The sequence below is a fragment of the Salvelinus sp. IW2-2015 genome, unplaced genomic scaffold (assembly GCF_002910315.2).
Source record: "Salvelinus sp. IW2-2015 unplaced genomic scaffold, ASM291031v2 Un_scaffold1264, whole genome shotgun sequence".
Lineage (NCBI taxonomy): Eukaryota > Metazoa > Chordata > Actinopteri > Salmoniformes > Salmonidae > Salvelinus > Salvelinus sp. IW2-2015.
The window spans coordinates 78,471-87,816 of record NW_019942806.1 but is presented as its reverse complement, the minus strand read 5'-3'; the positions used below and the strand labels follow the sequence as shown (position 1 = coordinate 87,816).

The 9,346-nt window shown below is 43.3% G+C and overlaps 1 protein-coding gene across 1 annotated transcript in view; it reads right to left on the bottom strand.

The window, feature by feature from the left end:
- The window catches only part of LOC112070222 (uronyl 2-sulfotransferase), a 40,558-nt gene extending 33,877 nt beyond the window's left edge, over nucleotides 1-6,681 (bottom strand). The window contains exons 1-2 of the mRNA XM_024137643.1: nucleotides 6,553-6,681; nucleotides 5,397-5,516 (exon numbers count right to left, since the gene is read on the bottom strand). Of these exons, the coding sequence (XP_023993411.1) occupies nucleotides 5,397-5,516; nucleotides 6,553-6,681 (249 nt within the window). The remainder of the gene's footprint in view (nucleotides 1-5,396; nucleotides 5,517-6,552) is intronic.
- Nucleotides 6,682-9,346: the final 2,665 nt, after the last annotated feature.

The window sequence follows — 9,346 nt, the reverse complement described above, 5'->3', positions numbered from 1 at the left end:
GTCTGCATTGATAAACAGAGTCCATCTCTGTAAAGGAGGAGGCTGCATGATAAACAGAGTCCAGTCTCTGTAAGACAGAGGAGGCTGCATGATAAACAGAGTCCATCTCTGTAAGACGGAGGAGGCTGCATGATAAACAGAGTCCAGTCTCTGTAAGACGGAGGAGCTCATGATAACAGAGTCCATCTCTGTAAGACGGAGGAGGCTGCATGATAAACAGAGTCCAGTCTCTGTAAGACAAGGAGGCTGCATGATAAACAGAGTCCAGTCTCCTGTAGACAGAGGAGGCTGCCATGAAACAGAGTCCAGTCTCTGTAAGACAGAGGAGGAGGCTGCATGATAAACAGAGTCCAGTCTCTGTAAGACAGAGGAGGCTGCATGATAAACAGAGTCCAGTCTCTGTAAGACAGAGGAGGCTGCATGCATATACAACAAGTCACCATAATCAATTACAAAGAGAAAAGTGTCATGAACAAGCTTCTTTCTAGCCATAAGCGGGAAGCAAGCCTTATTATGAAAATAAAAACCCAATTTAAATTTCAGCTTTGTCACAAGATTATCCACATGAACTTTAAAGGACAACTTGTCGTCCAACCAAATGACACTTTTTCAATGGATAAGCCACCAGATGTGACAATGCTAACGTTCTTTGGCGGAGTTCTAACTCTGGTAAAGGTCATGAATTTAGTTTGTTGTACATTCAAGACCATAAAGGGAGGCCTGCAGTGACTGAAAAGCACTCTGGAGCTCTTCAACAGCCTGAACCAGAGAAGGTGGACATGAATATATGACTGTATCATCTGCATATAGATGCAACTTTGCTGGTTGCATCCCATTTCCCAAATCATGAATACACATTGAGAACAACACAGGAGCTAAAATGGAACGCTGGGGCACACCTCTATTTGGGGCACACCTCTATTTGGGGCACACCTCTATTTGGGGCACACCTCTATTAACCTCAAGAAAGCTAGACATGTGATTGTCAGTATATACACATTGTGTTCTGTCAGAAAGACAATTTACTGCCCCTTCACTGAGACCAATGTTTCTAAGTCTAGCTACAGTAGCAAGAATTAATGGTCAACTGAATCAAAGGCCTTTGATGAATCCACAGAGCAGCACACTGCCATAGCTGCAGTTGTGGTGCTGTGCCCCGATCTAAAGCCAGACTGAACCCCGCTCAGTATGTTCTTTTCAATGAAGACGTTTTTGAACTGTGAGTTCACTAGGGACTCAGACTGGCCAGGATAGGGAGTTTGGAGATAGGACTATAGTTATTAGCATCTGAGGGATCTCCACCCTTCAGCAATGGGAGGACATAAGCTGATTTCCAAATGCTGGGTATGGAATTGGTCAAGAGACTCAAGTTGAAAATGTGAGCCACAGGTTCAGTAATAATACCAGCTGCTACCTTTAAGAGGTAGGGGTCCAGGTTGTCTGGACCTGCAGACTTTTTACTGTCTATTGCCTTTTAGTGCTTTATAGACCTCAGCATAAGAAACAGGCTCAAAGTTAAAATGGTTCACATGAGAGCCTATATCATAGTTGACTGTAACAGAGCTGACATTAGAGGCCTGGGCCCCACCATTATCAAAAACTGAACCAGCAGGTATGAAGTGCTTGTTTAAAAACCCCTACAATATTGGCTTTATCCTTCACTTCATTAGAATCCACCATTAAATGTTCAGGAAGGCCAGAGACTACATTAGAACCTGACACTGATTTGATTAGCTTCCAGAACTTGGTAGGGTTGTTTAGGTTCTCTGTGACTGCATTTAAATAGTCATCTGATTTGGACTTCCTGATCAATCCTGTGCATTTGTTTCTTAGCGCTCTGAAGGAGGCCCAGTCAACAGGAACATGTGTTTCTTAGCGCTCTGAAGGAGGCCAGTCAACAGGAACATGTGTTTCTTAGCGCTCTGAAGGAGGCCAGTCAACAGGAACATTTGTTTCTTAGCGCTCTGAAGGAGGCCCAGTCAACAGGAGCATTTGGTTCTTAGCGCTCTGAAGGAGGCCCAGTCAACAGGAGCATTTGGTTCTTAGCGCTCTGAAGGAGGCCCAGTCAACAGGAACATGTGTTTCTTAGCGCTCTGAAGGAGGCCCAGTCAACAGGAACATGTGTTTCTTAGCGCTCTGAAGGAGGCCCAGTCAACAGGAACATGTGTTTCTTAGTGCTCTGAAGGAGCCCAGTCAACAGGAGCATTTGGTTCTTAGCGCTCTGAAGGAGGCCCAGTCAACAGGAGCATTTGGTTCTTAGCGCTCTGAAGGAGGCCCAGTCAAAGGAGCATTTGGTTCTTAGCGCTCTGAAGGAGGCCCAGTCAACAGGAACATGTGTTTCTTAGCGCTCTGAAGGAGCCCAGTCAACAGGAACATGTGTTTCTTAGTGCTCTGAAGGAGGCCCAGTCAACGGAGCATTTGGTTCTTAGCGCTCTGAAGGAGGCCAGTCAACAGGAGCATTTGGTTCTTAGCGCTCTGAAGGAGGCCCAGTCAACAGGAGCATTTGGTTCTTAGCGCTCTGAAGGAGGCCCAGTCAAACAGGAGCATGTGTTTCTTAGCGCTCTGAAGGAGGTCCAGTCAACAGAACTGTGTTTCTTAGCGCTCTGAAGGAGGCCCAGTCAACAGGAACATGTGTTTCTTAGCGCTCTGAAGGAGGCCCAGTCAACAGGAACATGTGTTTCTTAGTGCTCTGAAGGAGGCCCAGTCAACAGGAGCATTTGTATGTCTAGCTTGAGCCCAAGAGATATTTCTCTTTCTAATTAATTCTTCCAAGTTATCTGAAAACCAGGGATTGTCCCTTCCACTGATTCTACATTTCTTCACAGGGGCATGCTTATCACAAATCGACACAAATTTCATAGAAAAATAGTCCCAGGCAGTGTCAACATCGAGAATCAGACTTACTCTGTAAATATTATGGTACAGATCAAGTAAGAACGCTTCCTCATCAAACTGTCTAAAATGTCTTTTAAAAATATAACGGTGTTTGGCTTGGGTCATGTTTGTATTTCTAACACAAGCAATTGCACAGTGACCACTGACATCATTACAGAATATCCCAGTCCATGTGTATTTGTGAGGGGTCTTCGTTAGAATAATGTCCAATAGAGGTGATTTGTGCAGGACATCAGAAAGAGAGTTAAGTGCGTCTCCCGAAGCCAAGGGCGGTCTGTAGCAGCTGACTACAGTGATGTGGGAGTCCTTATATATGTTCACTTTAACCACAAGCAATTCAAAATGTTTGGCTTTGGTAATGGAGAGAATTTCAGAGGTGTTAAACTCGGATTTCACATAAATTGAAACCCCTCCTCCTTTACTCATCTGATCCATATAAAACAATGTGTACCCATTAATAGTACACAGTGTTTGTGTTCTGTGGTAAACAAGCTGTTCCTGGCTGCCTTTGGCTGACTATTGGCCATTTGGAGACCAGTCAGCCTGTCCAGATGACCAAAAGCCTCTCTGTTGAACCCTAGCATTACAAAAACAAGATTGGTATGAGCCAGGCACCAGGTCTCTCATCAACAGTCTTTCCTGTCAGTGTGAGCATATAGCTCATCTTGGTGAAGGGGTCAGGAAAAACTCCTGGCCCAACTCAGCGCTACTTACCACAGTTCAGACCATTCCACCACATTTTAGATCATTCCACCACAGTTCAGACCATTTCACCACAGTTCAGACCATTACACCACAGTTCAGACCATTACACAACAGTTCAGACCATTACACCACAGTTCAGACCAGCCCCTGTTCAGACAGATAATACTCTGGCTTGTACTTTACCTCAAAGTTAGCCTGGGTTAATAGCATGCACTTCAACAGGCCTCTTCAAGTCAACTTAATAACATATAAACATTGGCCAGATGTTACCAGGCTTAATTAGGACAGCCAGACCTTCAGATCAGCTCCAAAGAGACACGTGGCCAGACTCCTCACACGGACACATGCGCACACACGTGAACAAACACATGCGCACACACGTCAGATAAACTCTGAACACGAAGCCAAAGCTAGCTAGCCAACTTCATTTACGAAGGCCACAGAAATATGTGTCTCACCCACAGAGAGAAGGGGGAATGTGAGACAGGGAAAAAAAGAGACTGAAAGAGAGGTGGATCTAAGAGAGAAGCGATAAGGATATATACTAAACAAAAATATAAACGCAACATGTAAAGTGTTGGTCCCATGTTTCATGAGCTGAAATAAAAGATCCCAGAAATGTTCCATGCGCACAAAAAGCTTATTTCTCTCAAATTTTGGGCACAAATTTGTTTACCTCCCTGTTAGTGAGCATTTCTCCTTTGCCAAGATAATCCATCCACCTGACAGGTGTGGCATATCAAGAAGCAGATTAAACAGCATGATCATTACACAGGTGCACCTTGTGCTGGTAAAAATAAAATGTGCAGTTTTGTCACACAACACAATGTCACATATGTGTGCAATTGGCATGATGACTGCAGGAATGTCCACCAGACCTGTTGCCAGAGAATTGAATGTTTATTTCTCTATCATAAACTGCCTCCAACGCTGTTTTAAAGAATTTGGAAGTACGTCCAACCGGCCTTACAATCGCAGACACTGTGTAACTACGCCAACCCAGGACCTCCACGTCCGGCTTCTTCACCTGCGGGGTCGTCTGATGAAACTGAGGAGTATTTCTGTCTGTAATAAAGCCCTTTTGTGGGATTTTTTAAAATTCTGATTGGCTGAGCCTTGTTCCCCAATGGGTGGGCCTGGCTCCCACGTGGCTGTGCCCCTGCCCAGTCATGTGAAATCCACAGAGTAGTGCCTAATGTATTTGTTTGAATTGACTGATTTCCTTATATGATCTGTAACTCAGTAAAATCTTTGAAATTGTTGCACGTTGCGTTTATATTTTGGTTCACTATAGATAAAAGGGTGATAAGTAGAAGGGTAGAAATAGGGGATCAAAGAAAGTGTGGATGAGGGTTTATAGAAAGGGGTAGAGATAGAGAGGGCCAGAGGGATAGAAGTGAGATAGAGGCAGACAGATGCAGCTGGCCAGACACAAGGCCCAGTGTGTGTGTGTGGGCATGTGTGTGTGTTAGTGTGTGTGCATGTGTGTCTGTGTGTGTGTGTGTGTGTGTGTGTGTGTGTTTGTCAGTATTTTGTATTTAGAGTATGTTCACACACAGCTTCTCCAGACATAAACCTCACCCTTATCTTGCATGGACTGGACTGTCACACTCACTTACACAGGGCAGCACATAAGAGAGAGATGGAGAAAAGAAAAGGGAGTGTGAAAGAAAAAAAGAAAACAAGGAGAGGGATAGGGTGGAAAGAGAGGGATCAGAGGAAGTGTGAGGGAGAGAAAGATGAAGTGATAGAGTAATGAAAAAGAAAAAGAAGGAGTGCTGTAGTGATGGTCTTACACGGGGAGCTGGGGGTCCGTGGTCATCGAGATATGTGGATTCTCCTGTGAAGAAACAGAGGTATAGATATTTATTCAGGGCTACAGTCCAATAGTGTTCAATCGTATTATGGCAAATCCACTGGCAGCAAAATCTATTTTATTCAGTTAAGATTCCACAGGCTAGTGACCTCAAGTCAAGGGTTACCAATAAATATCTGAATAAATATCACACAGGCAGGAAGGAAATCTATATCCAGCCACAACAATCGTCAATAACCACCAATAGCCCGGCCTGGCCAGTCACTATCTTTCTAAGAAAAACAGAGCGACCTTCACATCTACATAAAGTGTGGGAATGTCATCATGAGTGAGCTACGGCCCATTTATACAGTATCTGCCAGTTGTGGAGTCGTTTCATCTCTGGACAAAGGGTCCCTTTTAAGGCCGCCTCACACTGAGGATCTATGCTCTCCTTTCAGCCCACTCTCCAACTCCAGGACCAGGCTCCAGACAGCGGCCTTTTCTTCTCCACTCTGCACTCGGAGCGGAGCGCGTCCAGAGACACTGAGACGCTATACTTCCCATCACCTCTACAACATTCAGAGGCAAGGAGAGAGAGAGAGATAGAGCGAGAGAGAGATTGAGAGAGGGGGAGGTGGAAGTTGGGTTGTTCTTAAATGTAAAGAGAAGGGAGGACCTCTACTCACTGGCAAAAAGTATCAAAGCCAACAGTGCAATATTCTAGAACACTGCTGTGTGTATGCGTATACGTTTTGGACTATGATAGACACCTTCAACAATTCCACTCACACCTGCACGCTGCTCTTGCTACTTTCAGTGTTTTATTGAAGCTACATGTCGGCCTCTTGGCCTTCATCAGAGCTTTTTGCTCCACTAAACTAAATAAACCATCTTGGTATAATAATAATTGATTTCATTTCTATAGCGCTTTTCATAACAATCTCAAAGCGCATCAAAAGCAAACAAACTCTAAATACATTGTCATGAGTAGCTTAGCTATAGTTGGCTAGGTCAGCCAATAGAGGCCAAGTCTTTGAGTGCATGCATCCTCCAAAAAGAATAAGGGACAGTTCAATGCTTGATCAGAGAAAGGTGGTCAGGGAGATGGTTGATGAAGATGGAGTCTGGTGACAATCTTGTAAAAGACTAGCTACTCTGGGAGTCGTGTAGCCACTGGACTTCTCCTGCACAATGTATGGCACACCCTTGGGCGATGCGTTTGCAGCTTTGGGCGCTAGAAAGCTCACTACATACAGTTCAGAGTAGTAAACAGTCGTCCTCATTACGAGCCCTCTACCTCAGCACTGCATTCCTCTCATGCTTCAGTTGAGACTCTTTAATTGATACATGCTTAGGCCTACAGTTAACTCCAGTTTACTCCAATTACGTCTTTCCAAATGCTAGCTACTTAGCTAACGTTAGCCCAGAACAACAACACTTCGCTGTAGTGAAAGATCACTGGGTAAGGCTACAGACGATCCATTCCGGTTCACAGTGGTGTAAAGTACTTAAGTCAAAATACTTCAAAGTATTACTTAAGTAGTTTTTTGGGGTATCTGTACTTTACTATTTGTATTTTTGACAACTTTTACTTCACTACATTCCTAAAGAAACTAATGTACTTTTTACTCCATACATTTTCCCTGACACTCCAAAGTACTCGTTACATTTTAAATGCTTATCAGGACAGGAAACTGGTCCAATTCACGCACTTATCAAGAGAACATCCTTGGTCATCCCCACTTCCTCTGATCTGAAGGATTCACAAAACACAAACGCTTCGTTTGTAAATGATGTCTGAGTGTTGGCATGTGCCCCTGGCTATCCGTAAATTTAAAAAACAAGAAAATTGTGCCATCTGGTTTGCTTAATTAATATATAATATACTTTTGATACTTAAGTATATTTTAAATCAAATACTTTCAGACTTTTACTCAAGTAGTATTTTACTGGGTGACATTCACTTTTCCTTGAGTCCTTTTCTATTAAGGTATCTTTACTTTTACTAAAGTATGACAATCGGGTACTTTTTCCACAACTGCCGGATCATTTGCGAAGCCGTATCTGACGGTGCGTTCAAGACAACAGGGAAGTCTGAAAAAAACGTGCTCTGACTGGAAAAAATCTAATTGAACAGTCATCCAATGCTTTATTGCCCTCTGCTATGTTTGGACTGCCGTGGTCCATTGCTGTGATCTAGTGTACTATAAAATGTATGGCTCTCCTACTCTCACCACTTTGTCCAATCCTATTCAAGGCTAGAACCACTTTGTCTTTTCTAGTGGTTCTACTAGCCTTGGTTTGCATTTTGTTAAGACATCTGTCCAATGAATTCTGTAACCACTCCCTCTTCAACTCAGGGTTAATTGGAAAATGCTGTTCAAAAGAAGACATTGTATTATCATCTTTATACTCCCTGACAAAGGCCATGCAGCCGAAACACATCAGAGTTTTTTAAATATTTGTTTCCATTGAACATGCTATACAATTAAAGGCATTTTCATTAATTATATGAAGAGTGGCCTGGTTCTCCTTTCTTTTTGATGACCAATTCACCTCTTTTACCAAAGAGCACCTTCTGTCTACAAAGATTTACTACTGTGTACCTTAGCAGCGCTTCCCTTCCTTCTTTTTTCTGAACAGTCACCCAACTTGGAGTTACAAGTTGGAAACTTGGGCATCATCCTAGAGCTCCGACTTCTCCGACCTGAAGATCACCGACGTCTCGATTTTTCCCAATTTGAGCTCGTTTTGTTTCAGAGTTCCCAGTTGTCTTGAACGCACCAAAAGTAGTATGTTGCGGCCGTGGCATACTGCATACTCTACTAAACAGTGTGTACTAAGTAGTACGTAGTATGATTAGTAACTACAGGTATGCAGTTTAAGTAAGTAGTAGACAAGCGAGATTTCGGACATAGCCTGTTTACCCTTTCTGATAGCTGTGGTGTTTGGACTCTGGTCAATTAGTTATCTGATCAGTGGCCTGGTGTCAGAATCACATGCACACACACGCAAACACACACACACACACCAGCAAGTATCCTTGCAGGCCTCTGAGTCAGTTATACAGTGTCAGCGTGACATCCTATAACACTTCTGTGGCACATTAGTTTGTCAGCTGCAACAGTATATTAATATGGGGACAGCTGCACTGCACACACACCCTCAGGTGTGTCTGCTGCACACACAGACACACACATACACATGCACATGCACTCACACATGCATAATGCATTCTTAATGAGGAATGCAGAGGGAGGCTTGGATTGGCAGGTCGTGCAGAGGCATCTGAGGTTGTCCCAGGGTGGGGAAACGAGAGACAGACATTTCAGTTCCTCCCATTCCTTCATGTTCAGGGCTGTGTGCGTATCTCATTTGCAACGGGGATTGGAACTAATTTCTTCCAGGGCACATGCTCGTAAAAACAGACAGCTACCATCCACCCACAACGACAGGAGCGGTGGAATCTACTGAGCTTCCATGGAGTTCTTCTCTAGACGAATCTAGTTCTCTAGACACCTTGGTTACATTCACAAGACTATGGTTGGATTCTATGGTTTCATGCTATGGTTTGGAATAGAAACGTCTATGGTATACATTCTCTCCCACTTGAGTAGGGTTGCACATTTTGGGGAATATTCAGAGGTGGAAACTTTCCGTGGGAATTAACGGAAATGTATGAAAATTAATATAATACAATTTAAATGTAGATGTTTTTTGCATTGGATATATTTACCATACCATATGGAGACAGAAACAGAAACCTTTTACCCTACCATAAGTAGACTAAGTAGATTAAATCCTTCCAATAGAAATAAAACAAACAATTTATTTACGAATTAAACTTTAATTAAATGAGCTGACTCTTCACATGGGATGATTTCACTGAACAACAAAAGAAAGGGAATATTGAATGATCCCCAATGATCCATCGCATCTCCCAAAAAC